General features: G+C 36.2%; 1 protein-coding gene across 2 annotated transcripts in view; it reads right to left on the bottom strand.

Moving 5' to 3' along the window:
• CTNNA3 (catenin alpha 3) overlaps positions 1-19,103 on the bottom strand; it is a 1,571,950-nt gene that overhangs the window by 704,381 nt on the left and 848,466 nt on the right. The window contains exons 9-10 of one of the 2 annotated variants that reach the window (XM_060286489.1): positions 18,394-18,546; positions 4,789-4,993 (exon numbers count right to left, since the gene is read on the bottom strand). In XM_060286489.1, coding sequence (XP_060142472.1) covers positions 4,865-4,993; positions 18,394-18,546 — 282 coding nt within the window. In that variant the 3' untranslated portion in view covers positions 4,789-4,864. Of the gene's footprint in view, positions 1-4,788; positions 4,994-18,393; positions 18,547-19,103 lie in introns of those variants that run through there. The other variant, XM_030862371.2, reaches the window with a different exon arrangement.

Genomic DNA, 19,103 nt, shown 5'->3' with positions numbered 1-19,103 from the left:
TTGACAGTTTCCTTTGCTGTGCAAACGTTTTTTTACTTTGATGTAGTCCCACTTGTATATTTTTCCTTTTTTTGCCTTTATTTTTGCTGTCAAATTCAAAAAGCATCACCGAGACTGACGTCAAGTTGTTTACTGCCTATGTTTTCTTCTAACAGTTTTATGGTTTCAGGTCTTACATTCAAATCTTTAATCCGTTTTAATTTTTGTTTGTGGTATAAGATAGTGGTCCATTTTCATTCTTCTTCATGTGGCTGTCCAGTTTTCTTAACCCATTTATTGAAGAGACTGTCTTTCCCCATTTTATTATTCTTGGCTACTTTTACTTAAATTAATTATCTATAAATGTGTGGGTTTATTTCTGGGATCTCTACTCTATTTCATTTATCTACGTGCCTGTTTTCATGCCAATATCATGATGTTTTTTGTAATATAGTTTGAAATCAGGAAGTGTGATGCCTCCAGCTCTGTTCTTCATCAAGATTGCTTTGGTTATTATTAGAGGTCTTTGTAGTTCCATACAACTTTGGGGATTGTTTTGCTTATTTCTGTGAAAGATGCCATTAAAATTTTGATAGACATTGAATTGAGTTCATAGACTGCTTAGAGTAGCATGGAAATTTCAACAATATTAAGTCTTCCAATCCATAAGTACAAAATCTCTTTCCATTTATTTGTGTCTTCTTCAATTTCTTTCATCAATGTCTTATAATTTTCAGTATACAAATCTTTCACCTCCCTGGTTAAATTTACCCCTAATTATTATATTCTTTTTGATGCTCTTATAAATATGATTATTTTCTTAATTTCTCTTTCATTGGTGGTGCATAGAAATGCAACCAATTCTTGTATATTGATTTTATTTACTGAAACTTTATTTGTTAATTAATTATAACAGATATTGATGGAATCTTTATGGTTTCCATGTATAATATCATGTAATCTGCAAATAGAAACAATTTTACTTTTTCATTTCCAATTTGTATGGCTTTCATTTATTTTCCTTGCCTGACTGCTCTGGGTAGGACTTCCAGTACTATGTTGAAGAAACATGGCAGAAGTGGGCATTCTTGTCTCGTTCCTGGTCTTAGAGGAAAAAGCTTTCAGTGTTTCACCACTGTGGGCCTATCATATATAGCCTTTATTATGGGGAAGTATGTTCCCTCTACACCAGTTTGTTGAGAGGTTTTATGATTAAGTAATGTTGAATTTTGTCAAATGCTTTTTTTGCATCTACTGACACGATCATGATTTTTATCCCTCATTTCATTAATGTGGTGTATCACACTGATTGATTTGTAGATGCTGAACCATCCTTGCAATCCTTAAATAAATCCCACTTAATCATAGTGTACAATCCTATTACTGTACTGTTGAGTTAGGTTTGTTAATATTTTCTTGAGAATTTTTCTTCTCAAAAATTCATCAGGGATATTAGCCTGTAATTTTTTTTTTTTTTTTCTAATAGTGTCTTTATCTGGCTTTGGTATCAGGGTAATGCTGGCCTCATAAAATGAATGCTCTTTTCCTTTATTTTTTGGAAGATGTAAGAAGGAATAGTATTAATTCTTTAAATATTTGGTAGAATTCACCAGTGAAGCTATCTGGTACTGAATTTTTTCTTTTTGGGAGGTTTTTGATACTGATTCAATCACCTTATTTCTTCATGATTTGGTCTTGGTAGATTGTATCTTTCTAGAATATATCTATTCTTCTAGGTTGTCCAATTTTTGGCATATAATTGTTCATAGTAGTCTCTTACACTTCTTTGTATTTGTGTGGTATCAGTTGTAATGTCTCTTCTTTCATTTATAATTTTATGTATTTGAGTCCACACTTTTTTCTTGGTGAGTCTAGCTAAGGATTTGTCTATTTTGTTTATCTTTTAAAGAAACAGCTCTTAGTTTCTTTGATCTTTTCTATTCTTTTCATGGTCTCGCTTTCATTGATTTCTACTGTGACCTTTGGTTATTTCCTTCCTTCTGCTAACTTTGGACTTAGTTTGTTATTCTTTTTCTAGTTACCTGAGATGTAAAGTTAGGTTGTTTATTTGAGATCCTTCTTGTCTCTAGTTTGTTATTCTTTTTCTGGTCACCTGAGATGTAAAGTTAGGTTGTTTATCTGAGATCCTTCTTGTCTCTTACTTTATACTTTATTGCTTTATACTTCCCTTTTAGAACTGCTTTTTCTACATCCCATAAATTTTGGTATATTGTATTTCTGTTTTCATTTGTCTTAAGATATGTGTTTGTTTATCTTTTGATTTCTTCTCTGACTCATTGGTTGTTCAGAAGAATGTTGTTTATTCTTTTTGTTCAATTTGTATAAATGTTTGTAAATTTTCCAGTTTTCTCCCTATAATTGATTTCTAGTTCAAACCCTTGTGGTCAGAAAAGATGCCTGATATAATTTCAGTCTTCTTAAATTTACTGAGACTTGTTTTGTGCCTAATATATGATCTATCCTGGAGGATGTTCCATGCATGTTGGAGAAGAATGTGAATTCTGCTGCTATTAGATGGAATTTTCTGCATATATCTGTTAGATACGTCTTGCCTAATGCATAGTTTAAGTCTAATGTTTCCTTATTGATTTTCTGTCTAGATGATCTATCCACTGTTTAAAGTGTGGTGAAAGGGGAAGTCCCCTCCTATTATTGTACTTCTGTCTATTTCTCCCTTCAGGTCTGTTAATATTTGCTTTATATATTTAGGTGCTCCTATGTAATGATAATGTGTTTTTAATTTCTAATTCTACTTGGTCACTGCTGCCTATAGAAAAGTGATTAAATTTTGTATGTTAACTTTGCTATAATCAACCTTCCTATAATCACTTATTAGTTCCAGCAGATTTTTGTCCATTATTTCAGATTTTCTACATAGACAATTTTGTCATCTGTGAACAAAAACAGTTTTATTTGCACCTTTCTTCCCTGAGATTTTTTAGGCTAATGTTTATTGCAATGTTACTGCATTGTCAGACATTATCATAAAGGCTTTACTTGTGCTACTTCATTTAATTCTCACAAAATCTTTATGAATAAGTATGCTATTATATCCATCTTCCTAAGGAGAGATTTGAAGCCCAGAGAGGCTAAATAAGCTGCTCAAGTTCACACGATATTGAAGTCAGGATTTGTTTGTCTGATTCTGTGTTCTTTCCCACTACATTAGTCTTCAGTGCCTTCTAGGATTCTTACAAGTTTTAGTATTAAAAGCAGCACCAAACTTTTTACTTACATTAGTTTCCAAGTAAGGCCAGCTAATTAATAGGCAAGTTTCCTGGCATTCACACAAAATACACACCAACACCCCCCCGCCCCATAAATTAACAAAGTAAGTAGAAAATCTTAAAATGGATTTGTTTATTGTAAGAAATAAGTTAAATTTGCTTTATTATTTAAATATTTAGTAACTAAAAATGTTTGGATGCTGGAAACTACAAATACTGATGAAAAAACTCAAAGATAGTGTAAACAATTAGAGAGATATATCATGTTCAAGAATTGGAGGACTGAATATTATCAAGATGTCAATTCCTTGTATACTGATCTATAGATTCAGGCAATTACAATCTTAATCCCAGCTACAGTTTTGTAGGTATTGTACCAAATTTTACACAGAAAGACAAAGGAATTAAAGTAGCTGAAACAATTTTTTAGAAGAACAGTATTAGAGGACTCACAACACCTGATTTCAAGGCTTACTATAAGGCTACAGTTTTTTGTTTGCTTGTTTTTTTGCGGTATGCGGGCCTCTCACTGTTGTGGCCTCTCCCATTGTGGAGTGCAGGCTCCGGACACGCAGGCTCAGCGGCCATGGCTCACGGGCCTAGCCGCTCTGCGGCATGTGGGATCTCCCCGGACCGGGGCACAAACCCGTGTCCCCTGCATCAGCAGGCGGACTCTCAACCACTGCACCACCAAGGAAGCCCAACACTACAGTTTTAAAGACATTGTGGTATTGGTGAAAGGTAGACACATAGAGCAATGGAATAGAACGGATAAACCAGAGGTATACCCACAATATAGGTTAATTGATATTTAACAAAAGTACAAACATGATTCAATGGAGAAATGATGCTGAAACAACTGGACAACCGTATGCAATAAATACATACACACATAAACAAACCTTTACCCCTACCTTGCACCATATAGAAAAATTAACTCAAAATGGAATAAAAACTCAAGTGTAAAAACTAAACAGTAGGGCTTCCCTGGTGGCGCAGTGGTTGAGAGTCCGCCTGCCGATGCAGGGGACACAGGTTCGTGCCCTGGTCCAGGAAGATCCCATATGCCATAGAGCGGCTAGGCCCGTGAGCCATGGCCGCTGAGCCTGTGCATCCGGAGCCTGTGCTCCACGATGGGAGAGGCCACAACAGTGAGAGGCCCGCGTACCGGAAAAGAAAAAAACAAAAACTAAACAGTATAAAACTTCTAGAAGAAAACATATGAGAAAATCTTTGTAACTCTGCGTTAAGCAAAAGTTTCTTATATAAAACACAAACGCGTGATCCATATTTACTAATATTGATAATTTTGACTTTTCAAATTTTAAATTTCTGCCCTAGATACTATGAAGATATTAACAAGACAAGCCACAGATATAACAGAAAACATTTATGACTTATATAAACGAAGGACTTGTATTCAAAATATATAAAACACTTTTAAACAATACAAAAATAAGTAAATAAACAACTCAATTAAAAAATAGGTAAAATGTTTGAACAGGCACTTCCCTAAAGAAGATATACAAATGGAAAATAGCATAAAAAAATGCTTGGGTAATTCCACATGAAAATGAAATTAAAGCCATCCATATTTGAAATGAAGATATATAATTACATTCTCAGATGACATGATCTTATATATAGAAAATATTAAGCAGTATACACAAACATATGCAAACTATTAAAACTAATAAAGTCAGCAAGTTGCAGGATACAAGATCAATATACAAAAAATTGCACTTCCATATCCTGCAAAAAAGAACCTAAAAATGAAAACAAGAAACAATAACATTTACAATAGCATCAGGAAGAATAAAATGTCAGGAATTAAATAAGAAAAGAAGTGCAAACTTATATGCTGAAAACCACAAAATGTTGAAATAAATTAAAGCAGTTCTAAATAAATGGAAAGACATTTCATATGTGAATCAGAAGCTTAACATTGTTAAAATGGAAATATTCCCCAAACTGATCTATAGATTCAACACAATCCCTATCAAAATTCCAGATTTTTTTTCTCAGAAATGACATACTTACCCGAAAATTCATATGGAAATTCAAGGGACTCATTATAGCCAAAACTATCTTGAAAAAGAAGAACAAAGTTGGACTCACATTTTCTGACTTTAAAACGTATAACAAAGCTATAGTAATCAAGACAAGTGGTACTGACATAATAATAAACATATAGATCAATGGAATAGAACTGAGTCAAGAAATAAACACTCAAACTTACAGTCTACTGATTTACAGGATTCAATTGGAAAATAGTAGCCTTTTCAACAAATGGTGCTGGGACTAATGGATATCACATGAAAAATAATAAAACTAGATTCTTTTTGAATATGTAACACCATAAACAAAAGCTAACTCAAACCTGATCAAAGACCTAAATGTAAGAGCTAGGGCTTCCCTGGTGGCACAGTGGTTGAGAATCCACCTGCCAATGCAGGGGACACGGGTTCATGCCCCGGTCCGGGAGGATCCCATGTGACATGGAGCGGCTGGGCCCGTGGGCCATGGCCGCTGGGCCTGCACGTCCGGAGCCTGTGCTCCCCGACGGGAGAGGCCGCAGCAGTGAGAGGCCCGCGTAGCGCAAAAAAAAAAAAAAAAAAAAAATGTAAGAGCTAAAAGTATAAAACTCTTAGAAGAAAACATAAGAGCAAATCTTCATAACTCTTGATTATTCAATGGTTTCTTAGATATGAAACCAAAAGCACAAGGAACAAAAGAAAAACGAGGTAAATAGCACTTCATTGATATTTAAAACTTTTGTGCTTCGAACAATACCATCAAGGAATGAAAAGACAACACACAAAATGGGAGGAAAATTTGCAAATCACATATCTGAAAGAGACTTGCCTCTAAAATATATAAAGAACTATTATATCTTGATAATAAAAAGACAAACAATCCAACTTGTAAAATGAATCAAAGATTTAAACTAGGACTTCCCTGGTGGCACAGTGGTTAAGTATCTGCCTGCCAATGCAGGGGACACAGGATCTAGGCCTGGTCCAAGAAGATCCCACATGCTGCGGAACAACTAAGCCCACGCGTCACAAGTACTGAGCCTGTGCTCTAGAGCCCGCGAGCCACAACTACTGAAGCCTGTGCACCTACAGCCCATGATCCGCAACAAGAGAAACCACCGCAATGAGAAGCCCACACACTGCAACAAAGAGTAGCCACTGCTCGCCACAACTAGAGAAAGCCCGCGCACAGCAAGGAAGACCCAATGCAGCCAAAAATAAATAAAAATTTTAAAAAATTAAAAAAAGATCTAAATATTTATCTAGAAAAGATATACAAGTAGGCAAAAAGCACATGAAATTACGTACAACATAGTTAGCCATCAGGGAAATGCAAATCAAAGCCACAATGAGACGTATACACTAGAATGAATATAATCAAAGGCAAACAATAACAAGTGTTGACAAGGAAGAGGAGAACTGAAATGCTCACACACTGCTGGTGGGAATGTAAAATGGTACAGCTTGGTACCATCTGAAAGAGTCCCGCATTTTCTCAAATATTTAATATAGGGTTATCATATGACCCAGGAATTCCACTAGGTATATACCCAAGAGAAATAAAAACATACACTCACACAAAAACCTGTACAAAATGTTCATCAGAATTATTAATAATAGCCAAAAACTGGAAACAGCCCAGACGCCCATCAACTTATGAATGGATAACTAAAACATGATATACCCATACATAGAATTGGCCATAAAAAGAATGAAGTACTGATACATGCTACACATGATTAACCTTGAAAACATTATGCTAAGTGAAAGTAGCCAGTCACAAAAGACCACATGACACATGATTCCATTTACATGTAACATCCAGAATAGGCAAATGTATAGAGACAGGAAGTAAATTAGTGATTGCCTAGTTTAGGTGAGATAAAATGCTTTAAAAATAAGTGTGATGGCTGCAAAACTCTGTGAACATTCTAAAAATCACTGAAATGTATACTTTAAATAGGTGAACTGTATGGTATATGAATTATATCTTGATAATTTTGTCATAAAAAAGATATTCAACATCATTAGTAATTAGGGAAAGGCAAATTAAAAGCATAATAAAATACTACTACATACATTAGAATGGTAAAAACAAAAACAAAAACTTTGACAGTACCAAGTACTGGCAAGGATATGGAGCAACTGGAGCACATATACATGGCTGGAGGAATGCAACGTAGTCTAGCCATTTTGGGAAAAAAAAAAAAATTGACAGTTTCTTATAAAGTTAAACATGCATGTATCATATAACTGTCTGTACCATATGAGAAATCTGTACTCTTCATTTCTGGCACATTAAATGTACCAGTCCTTCTGTCTCTAAAATAGCCCTCTTTCCCCTTCTCCTTTGCCTAATTCGACTTTTAAACCAACAGCCCTTTTAAATTTACAGCTTTAAGCCAATTTGTCAAAATTGTAATATTTTTATCCTAAACCAAGCCAATAACCACAAATGTCCCCAACAGGACCCAGTAGTTCATCCCTAACATCATTTATCACATCCAAACACAATTGCAATTTACTTTTCTTTACTTTCTCTTAGATGGTAAGCTCCAATAGGGCAGAGTCTATCTTTTCTCTGTCTGTGATTGAATCCCCAGCACCAGTACAGCTCCTGTCTTGAAAAATATTTATTTGAGGAATAGGTGGCTTTTTGCAAATATAATGCAAACTCTTTAGACATCATGTTGCTAGCAAAGGCAAATTAAAGCAACTAAATGTTCTCCTTTGACACTTCGATTAATAACTTGACTATACCAACGATTGCAGGGAAAGAGTGAGAGGGAGAGTTAAAGTGAAAGAAAGATATGGGGAGGACAAAGGGAATTTGTAGCAGTCATTTACCAGACTGACTCAAAGCACAAAAGTCAAACCCTCTGAGGATGTTCTGCTTTTATTTTGGCACACCATGAATAATTTCACAAAAATGTCAAAGAATGATTTAGAAAACCCAAGTCTCTTTTCATGCTCCTTATACTTTAGACAAAGTGATCAAACGAATGCAGAATAAATTTGACTTTGCCACTAATGAGAGCATTTCTTTTAAAAGTATCAAATGTAACACTTCCATTGTGAAGAAAGTTCCAAGTGTAATTGATTTCTCACGAAAGGAATTTTCTGAACATACACAGCTATAGCTTTAACTTGGTCTAACATATATATGAAATATCCTTTGGCAAGATCCCCCTTTCTCTCTCCCCATTCCTACCCTAGAATTGCTTCCAAGCAGCAGAGGAGATAAGAGGAAATAGCTGATCTTCTCTGGGTTCTTAATCCTTTGCAATTCACCTCCTATTTCAAAGTTAACCACTACAGGAAAGAAAATTGGAAGGAGCCTACTTACCCAAACCAACCTCCCTTCCATAGCTAGCTTCAATACCTGATTCTTACTATCAGGACATCCTCCAGATCTTATCTACAGCTCCTTCAAAAATTCATCTTGGGGAAGCTTGTCTTTCATAACTTGACCTCAGAGCAGAGACTGAAAAAACTAGTGGTCCTTGGCATTATGTATTGGTACAAATGATGAAATTGTGGTTTTGTTTTTATTTTGTTTTAAACTGATTTAGTTGTCTACACCTAGAAATCAAAAGAATTTTACATTAAAATCTATATTTATGAGTTCTTTTAAGAAATTGTAATGCCTGAGAACACAGGGCCTGCTTTCATACACAACAATAATTGACCAAAGATAATTTGAGGGGGCTTCCCTGGTGGTGCAGTGGTTGAGAGGCCGCCTGCCGATGCAGGGGACACAGGTTCGTGCCCCGGTCTGGGAAGATCCCACATGCCGTGGAGTGGCTAGGCCCATGAGCCATGGCCGCTGAGCCTGCGCTCCGCAACAGGACAGGCCACAACAGTGAGAGGCCCATGTACCGAAAAAAAAAAAAAAAAAGAAAAAAGAAAAGATAAGTTGAGATCAATGCTTTCAACTCAGTTTATGTTCTCCATTTCATCAGAGGCCCATCTACGGAGCGTTTACATTCATTACTTGTCTGTCCCCTGCTGTAAACATTTGAATTTTCTGCCCCTACCTTAGGAATGCTCTGCACACAAGGTTATAAAAGGGATGAGTGAAGGGGAACCCCTAAATGCATTTTAGGTTAGGAAGAACACTTCTAATAAAATGCTCTGCAATTTTTAATTTAATAGGCCTTTGTGGACTAAGGGAGCTAAATAGTATAAATAACACTGATTATAAGGCAAAATATATTTCAAGTTCCAAACAATCACCTTAAAAATGGACTCCTTGTACTATTTCATCAGAAGATGATGCCTGATCTCACTTAGGTCGTACATCCTGGACTAACCACTAAGCATTAGCTATGCAGTTACCCAAGAGTTACGAAGAATGGCCGAATGCAGAAGGATTTCAAGGGCATAAACGTGTGCTTCTGACTTTCTGCTTCTCTAGCTAAGGACGGTAGAATAAGATCAGAGATTCTTAGAAAAAAATGAAATCCACTCTTGGAACTTTTGCAGCTTGATCCACTTAATAGCAGGTCTCTTGTCTAAAAGCATTCAGAAAGGTTTTTCCTCTCTCCATCATGGAATGAAACAAGTAAAGCTTGGGCTCACTTTCCATTTTTAAATTTATTGGGCTTCCTCTATTCCTTTAATTTCTGCCACTGATAGAAACTAGCTGATTCCCTACTCTGTCATTTATTAGATGTGTGACATTAGGCTAGTTGCTTCATTTCTCTCAGGCAGGGTTTCCTTATCAGCAAAATGGTAATAAAAATATTTTTCTCAATCACATTGTGAGCACTGATGATATGAGGTAATGAGTATAAAGCTCTTTGTATGATGCTGGTACAGATTACTAAATCTTTTATTTATTTTCCTATATTTTCTTCCCTTGTTTTTCTCTTATTACTAAAAAAAGTTACTTTTATGCTATGAAATCCATAAAATAACCACTCTTCCAATACTTTTATTTAGCCAGCCTCCTTCACCCAAGTTATCTACACATATAAAACAAATAGAAGAACTCTTCTCTTTAGTTTCTAGAATTTTGAATGTCAGGAAGAGAGAAGATTATTTAATCCTTTACTTTCCATTTACAGATCATTAAATTGAATTCCATAGAGGCTGAGTAATTTGCTAAAGTCACCTAAGCAGGGGAGTAGAACTCATATGTTTTAAGACACAAAAGACAAAAATGAAACCAGTTCTCAACAGTAGGGCTCTGCATAAATGAGCTCTATAGATCACATTGCAGGGACTCGCTATTTTTGTTTTTAATTGAGTGAATTGATTAAAAGAAATAGATTAGCTCCAACTTGCATAATCAGACTGGTGATGTAAAAAAAAGTTTGGCTTCTAGGCCTGGGATTATTCATCAGTAACTCTCAGCATGTTTGCTTGTTAACTTTTGGCCAAATACCATCATGAAGCGTAATATGGGGAAGTTTTCAGTTTCAGAGAAGTTTTACACGTTAATTAATTACATATCAAAATGTTGGGTACACAATTTCGGCAGGAGATTTTTTTGCACGTGTCGTTTTATTGCCTGTTAATGTTCCTGAAAAACACTTTTATCTGTATTTGGAAGTTGCATACAAAGGTCCAACAACTACAGTATATTTGACATCAGCTTATAAAATATTTTTTTTTTTTTTTTTTTTTTTTTTTCAGTACGCGGGCCTCTCACTGTTACGGCCTCTCCCATTGCGAAGCACAGGCTCCGGACGCGCAGGCTCAGCGGCCATGGCTCACGGGCCCAGCCACTCCGCGGCATGTGGGATCTTCCTGGACCGGGGCAGGAACCCGTGTCCCCTGCATCGGCAGGCGGACTCTCAACCACTGCGCCACCAGGGAGGCTCTAAAATGATTTTTTTTTTTTTTTTTTTTTTTTTTTTTTTTTTTTTTTTTTTTTTTTTTTTGCGGTACGCGGGCCTCTCACTGTTGTGGCCTCTCCCGTCGCGGAGCACAGGCTCCGGACGCGCAGGCTCAGCGGCCATGGCTCACGGGCCCAGCCGCTCCGCGGCACGTGGGATCCTCCCGGACCGGGGCACGAACCCGCGTCCCCTGCATCGGCAGGCGGACTCTCAACCACTGCGCCACCAGGGAAGCCCCTAAAATGATTTTTTTAAGAGGAAATTTTCATTGCTTATCAGGGGTATTGGAGATTCAAGTAACCTCTTTCCAGATTGAAAAAAAAAAAAAAAGAACACATGTTAAAGAGAGGAAAGGGAAGAAGAGTAATATTCACCGAACAATGATGTCCACATCACGTGGCACTTGGTATTTTAACGTGTCAACCTAATCTTACTGTTACCTTCACTTTACAATGGAGTATGCCTTTTACAGGACAGATACAAGAGACACTAAGTCACTTTCCCAAGAACATCAAGAAAGTCTCCATATTTCACACTTTACTCAGTAAGTCACATTGTTACCATTTTTAAGATCTCCTATAGGATTAACGGACATTCTACTTCATTTCTTATACTAATTCATTCAACAATGATTTATTGAATGTTGTGCTTACTGTGTATCAGGCCAGAGAAACAAAAACAAAGGCTCTAGAGTCCCAGAGTCCAGCACAGTACATGGCACATGATAGGCACTGAAGACATGTTTGTTAAATGAATGACTGTATGAATGAATGAATACACTCTTGTCCTCATCTTGCCAATCACCTGTCTAGAACTGCACTATCTAAAACAGAGCTGTGAGCCACTTATGGCTATTATGCCCTTAAAATGTGGCTAGTCTAGATTAAAATAGGCTGTAAGTATAAAATCTATACCAGATTTCTAAGACTTAGTACCAAAAAATGTAAGACATCTCATTAATAGTTTTTATATTGATTACATGTCAAAATGATAATATTTGGAGTATACTGGATTAAATAAAACATATTAAAATTAGTTCACCTGTTTATTTTTACTCTTTTTAGTATGGCTACTAGAATATTTTAACATTATATATGTGGCCTGCCTTCTATTTCTATTGTATAACATCAATCTAGTGCCATTAAGTTCTGGGACACTTGTTTTCTGCTCCAATTTCATTATTAAAACTAGTTTTCTTTTCTCCATTTATTGTAGGATAATAAATAGGTTTTAAATCCAGTCATTTTAAAATGCCAGCTTATGTTCACGAGATTCGAATCAATTTTGGGGGGTTAGAAATTTTTATGTTCTGATGCAAAATAGCCTCCACACAATATGACTTCCCTTGAGATCCTTCCCTGCTGAGAAGCAACTGCTGCTTTCCAAATCCATTACTGGACCCAGTTCTATAAGATGAAATCTAACTTCTTCACCCTAGCATTCAAATATTCAAGGCTCTTCATCAAGTACTGCTATCCCACTTCATGCTCCAGCCAGTTTAAATCTAGATTTCATTTTATTCTTTATTCATGCTGTTATCTCCACTTGGAGTTCTAGTTTTTCATATCCAAGTCCTGCCTAGTTTTTAAGGTTTAATGTAAATATTGCTTACTTCATGCTGAATTTCCAAACTACTCTAATCCCATATAGTTTTCTTTCTCTTAATTCCAAAACACTGATATTCCATTCAAAAATAAACTACACTTGACTATGGAAAGTCTCTGACTTGTCTATAATTGTATCACTGAACTTTCCCTGTATTCCAAAGACCATGAATAGAAAATTTATAAAGAAACCTCTAAAACATGGAAAGGTCACTCCCTGTGCTTTCACGCTAGGCTTTGAAGAATCATGTTCATCATGTCTTTTAACTAAAAGAAGATTAAAATGCTGAGCAGTTTCTAATCCAGGGAGTGGGCAGTCACACCTGTGTGCTCTATTCTATATAAGCAAAACCATTTCTGACTTAGCTATAATATCCTTTCCCCAGCAAAAGAGGAGAGCTGCCAAGATGCTCACTGAGAACAGTTGTTGGTTTGTGTAGAACAGTTGTTGGTTTGTGTACAAGCGTAAATATGGGTTTGTTCTTTTTTTTTTTTCTTTTCCCATTTTTTTTTTTCTTGTCGAGGACGAGAAAGAAGGAAGAATGGGCTGGGTCTCTAAAAGCTTGATTTATTTATAACCAAACATATCCTTATTTGATAACAGATGATCAATTAAAGCAATGCGTGACATTTGAACAGCATTCTGTCAAAACGCAACGATATTAGAAGAGCTGATAGCAATGAGCACTTCTTGCAAACAGCAAGAGTCCCCCTCTAACGTCTTCTCTCTTGGCACTGGGGCTTTGCTAAATCTGGCTTGCCATTTTGTGAGTGGGAACAATCAGCTTTGTAGGTTGGAGGGAAGTATTATAATTAAATGTCCACCCACTTTTTCCTTTTTGATGAAAGGCTCCCATGAAACTTACTAAAATAAGGTACATCAAGACAGATGAATTTTTGATGAATAAGTCAAAGCACTGACAAAGCTGGCTTTTCACATAGAGAAACTTCACTAATTCACAGGAAATTTCCAGGTCTTGATCATTAACACTGGCAGGCTTAATGATAATTAATATGATAAAATCCATGGAACAAACAGGAGATTTTATCATTTAATTGGTAGCAACTGTAGTGTTCAACATGAATTGACTTGCTGAGAACAAACTGTAATATGATTCAGAAATAATAGTGGGGTTTTTAAAAATTAGTTTTAGAGAAATATTTAATAGCCATTATAAAAACAATGTCTTTATTGAATATATAATGGCATTCTTCTGAATAATAGTTACATTACCACATTAAAGCTACAAACTTTATCTCTGAAGTGGGTAAAGTTCTTTAAAGATGTTATCAAATTGTCACAAACTCCTGAAGGAGATGTGGAGCAGGGTTTATAGTGTCTCTGCTTTTGATAACTAATGGCAAAGCCATTTGCTTATATCACTGTGTAGTATTATTTTAAAGTATCTTTGTACAACAGAGTAGGGAGGTACTCAAATAATTGGGATCAGGCATATATGTCAAGTCCAGTTACTGGAATCCTCAGAGTCAACTTTTTAGAGAGGAAGAAAACTGAGCGAGTGTGATGAATGTGTTTCTTCATTTAAGACCCATCTATTGAGAACTAGCTTATAGACTTTGCTATGAGAGGAAGCTTAAAGCGATAAAAAATAAAATCCTTACCCTCTAGAATCACTGAATATTTTTCTTTTTAAGATAAAATTAATATTTTAAACTTCTTGTTTAATAGGTATTATTGGTGGAAACCTAGAGTTAATGGTGCCCTAAGACACCATCAGTGCAACATCAAAGTACTGGGGAGCACCATTCCATAAGCACATTAGTCATTAATTGCTAATCACTATGTGAGCTTAATTTTTAAAAGGCCAACCTCGACTCCTGCGTCTCATTCTTATTGTGCCTTGGTGGATCCAAAAATACAGACTAACTTGGATGTTCAAAGTAGGAAAAGCTTTGCATAACAGTTACTTAATTCAACATAAGTAAAATAAAATTAGCTACAAGGATCTAAGTTCTCCAGTTATTGGTACTGCCCAGGGTTTTATAACCATCATTTCACCCATGGTCACTTTATGCTAAACTTACTACATGGTAATAAAATAGACATGACTTCACTAGAGAATGGGAATGTTCAGGCCCTATTTATTGGCCACTTTTTTCCTCATTCTCATTTCTTTCACCAATACTCCAAATCCTTTTTGTTTTCTAATTATTACTCACAGAATTTCTTAAGGCTTTGTGATTTTGCTTTGTGTTCAGTTCGACTTTTTATTATTCCTTTCGTAAAAGTTACGAGTTAACCATTATCTAAAGCATTCCTTTAACAGCATGGACTTTTTCTTCAAAGATCTGATAGGAATTCTTTAAAAATAGACTATTTTTTTTCCCACTTACGTCTTACTTCAACAAGTTCACTTTTAGATTTTAAATTTCTCTGACAAACATAGTTGAGGCATCAAAACCCAAACACATTGAAAATAGCTTTTTCTTGAAGTCATTTAGTATCGAATCTGCGCTGCTATGTCAAATAACCCAGCTTGGGAATAAGATGGGTATATGTGCTTGTCTGTGTAGGGGGGTGGTAAGGAAAAGGGACATGGAAGACTGGTAACCAGTCCATACAAAGTGAACTCACAATGTCCTCTGAAACTGATATATTTCAGTTCTCTTATTTCCTCAAACTCTGCCCCTGACACTCCTATCTCAATGTTTGTAGTAAATTAATGATGATTTTCTCTCTTGCTTTGGTTAGACAGCTCCTTTCAAAAAAGAATTTTCCTGGGACTTAAATGCAGCCCTTTGTTTTTTCCTTCTTGATATATATAAACAACCTAGTGTTTGAGCAGTATACTTAATATGCCTATATCTCTTAAAGAGCTAGGAGTCTCTCAACTGTAACAAGTATTTCTCAGATCTTACAATTTTAGAAACTGGTAGTGACCTTAGACATTATCTTGTTTAACCTTCACTTTACAGCTAAAGCAAATGAAGCCCTAAGAAGAGACGTGTAAAGGTGGCCACAAATACTCTGTGCTCCTTCCAGTGAGACGTGGAGTCTCCTGCTGCCTCTTCTCTCCTTGTGTTTGGGCAGGCTCTGTGGTCGCTTTGATCAATAAAGTACAGCGGAAGCTGTACCCTGCCAATTGCTGGGCCCAGGCCTTAAAAGAATGTCAGCTCTACTTCCTGTTTCTGGCTTGCTCTTGGGACTTTTCATCTCAGAACTCAGAAACTATGCTCTGAGAAGCTGAAGCCACATGGAAAGGCCACGTATTTATTGGCTGGTGCTCCAGTGGACAACCACAGCTAAGCTCCCAGATGACAGCTAGCATGCACTTCCCATGTGAATGTACCATCTTGCTTGTCTAGCCAAATCAAACCTTTGAAGGGTTCCATCCCCAGCCAGTATTTGACAACCAGCACATGAAAGAGACCCTACATGAGAACTGCCCAGCTCTGCTCAGTCAACCTGCAGATCAGTAAGAGAATAATAAATGATTATTCTAAGCACTAAGTTTGGGGATGGTTTGTTAACTAGTAAAAGCTTACTGGAACTGAAGACAAGTTTCTAAGTAATATCAGAGTGAGAACTGGAAGACTCCAAAGCCAGCATAATCTCATAATGTGTTAAGGGAACCAAGAGTTAAATAAGACCCATTCTCAGTCCCCTAGTAGCTCAAAATTCCAAAATCTGTTATTGTTTCAGATTCACATGAACTACAGAATTTTCAAAATCCTTAAACATTTAAAATAGATTCTTAGAGCTCTATCTACATAGCAATAAACTGTCATTTGGTAATAAAATAAGGTAGTATTCTCAAGTGTTTCTGGAAGGCAGTGCCTTACTAATAAGCATCATGAAAGAAAGAGAACTTTAGATAAATTGATTTGGGGAAATTCTGACTTAAAGAGAATTCTTTATATCTGGATTTTTCAGATACGTAAAATCTCCAAGAGGAGAAATAGAACTTCTTCCCCAGAATCGTGGGATCAAGGAGTCCTTTATTGAGCACCTCATGAGATTTATGTTTCATTAGAAACTAAACTGAAAAATAGGCATAAGGATCCAACGTTATTAGCACAAACCAACTTTTACTTTCAGAATATTTCGCCAAAAAAGTTATTTTCATAATCTGGTGCTCCTTCAGCTTAGAAAACACATCTCTAGACCAAAGGTTTATGATATTTAGGAGCCACACTTAGTTAGGTGCCTTTAACGACCTGCTCCTCTGTTCTGCTCTCTTTTAATTTTTAACATTTTCCTTTGGGAATAGTTAGTAAATATTTGAGGAATGAGTACAAGAAGGAATAAATAAAACCAGATAAGTAATAAATAGTTGAATTAATTAGTTAAACACGGTAAACCTGGACATCAGCTTCGACTCTCATTAGCTTGTTTTAGGTTTTGTATTTTTATTTCCACGTAAGGCCAATGGGAATTACATCAGCTGCCCTGTCTCACAGAGTTCTTGGCAAGTTCAAAGATTCCAAAGTTGTAGGTGGGGCAGTTTTAGGGCTGAAATTCTTAGTAATCATGTATCTATCCACTCTTATTTTCTAGATGTGAAGACTGGGACCCGGTGGAAGTGCTAGCTACATCGGAAACTTCCTTCCCAGTTGATCCACATTAAAGATGTTGGAAAAGTCCTCAACTTCAGTAAACGTCGTATAGAACGTTTACTATACAACGTTTCTAATTCAAGTGGGGACTATTTCTAACACAAGTTTTACAAGCAATTTGGGCCCCCAAACACATATTTCATCACAGAATTCATGGCCTATATAGGAAGGTGTGGCAGTCAAAACATTTAATAATCAGCATAGCACATAGCACTGACAATGAGTACGGAGACAAGCCATAAACAACTGACAGAGTCACACTGATGGGTACCAGCAGTGTTATCGGTCTAGTACAAGGATCTGGTCAACCACATTTTCCCCTTCCTTCCAGTGTTTCCTGGACTTGCGAGTACTGTCACTTTACTGAGGTTAGGAATTCTTCCATTCAGGCTTTCTCTTATACCGTGGCTGTATTATTGATGTCCATAAGACAGTAAATTCCACTACCTGTCTTCTAGGAATCACCCAGCACTTCATAGCTCCTTCAGCAATATGCCCCCCTGCCCCCCAAATCATGGGGCATTTCCATGTTTCCAGTTTCCAAGCAGGAGGAAATTACAGTTTTATCATCTCCTCTTGCCTCTACTGGGACATGGACAAATCCACTATCCCTACTTAATTATTCTGTGTTTCTCTATCCCTGTATATTCTACATTCATGTCCTATAGTCATGTTTCATAGTTGAATATGATTTGAAAGGCTGAAGGAGTAACAACCATGAAAAGATGGGAGAGAAACAATAAAGTGGCATGAGAGAAAGCATCTAATACTTTTAAGTTAGAATAGGAAGAAAGTATTTGTAAGGATAAAACCTGTGTTTAACCAGGTTTGTGTATGTGTGTGTGTAGCTCTGAAAAAAATACACATTAAGAAAATATATCCATCATATTTTCATAATTCTTTCTAAATAACTTGCTCCTTTTCCAAGCCAATGGGGGACAGTTTATACAATTTGACATACATACCTTCATAGTACTTTGGCCCAACTCTGCTTCATTTGCTATAAGTGGACAAAAGTTTTTATTTGAATCCAATTCAGCTATAAATGCAGAACGAGAGCCCTATTCTCCTGGATTTAGAGTAGTTACAGTTCTAGCACACTCACCTCTACAAGCCTGCTGGTGTGTTCACGAAATATCGCAGCATATTCTTTTATTTCCTTTTCCCGGCCATTCTTGGCAGCTTCAATGAGAACCAAAAGTGGGACTGTCGTATCCAAAAAGGAGTCTGACACATGATCTATAATAGCCTTACGGAGCTGAGGAGAAATAAAAAATTCAGGTTTTTTTTTTTTTTTCCCAAGAAATAGTTCTTGTTATTTCCTATTTTTACAGTCTCAGTAATTACAAAATTTCTTTTATATGTATTTCTGCACAGTCTCTGAAATCATAATATCTAAGACTGTATGAATGTCACTTACAACACTAAAGCAAGCTAAACATCCAAGAAAAAAAATCATCGACCAATAGCTCTCTTGCTCTCAAAAATGACTATCTTTTTCTTAAATTGTACTTAGCCCAGAGGTCAGATTATAAGTGATAGTACTGTATTTTTCCCTCAAAGAAATTGCACTATTGGAATGTTTATGCATGTGTACAAACAACATTGTACATCATGTATTTTCATAATTACAAAATTATAAAAGGTTTTCTACTTTGTTGGAAGAACTCATGAGAAATTTTGATTAGCTGAATTGTAGACTTCATGGTAATTAAACCAAGTTAGATCACTGATTATGCCAGTGGGTAACAGATTAATAGAGCAAGGAGAATAAAAAATGAGTTTGATGTCCAATTTTCTCCATTTGCATTAACT

This window comes from Globicephala melas, chromosome 16, assembly GCF_963455315.2.
Source record: "Globicephala melas chromosome 16, mGloMel1.2, whole genome shotgun sequence".
NCBI classification, from domain to species: domain Eukaryota; kingdom Metazoa; phylum Chordata; class Mammalia; order Artiodactyla; family Delphinidae; genus Globicephala; species Globicephala melas.
The sequence above is the reverse complement of the archived record's forward strand: the minus strand, read 5'-3'. Positions and strand labels throughout refer to the sequence as shown.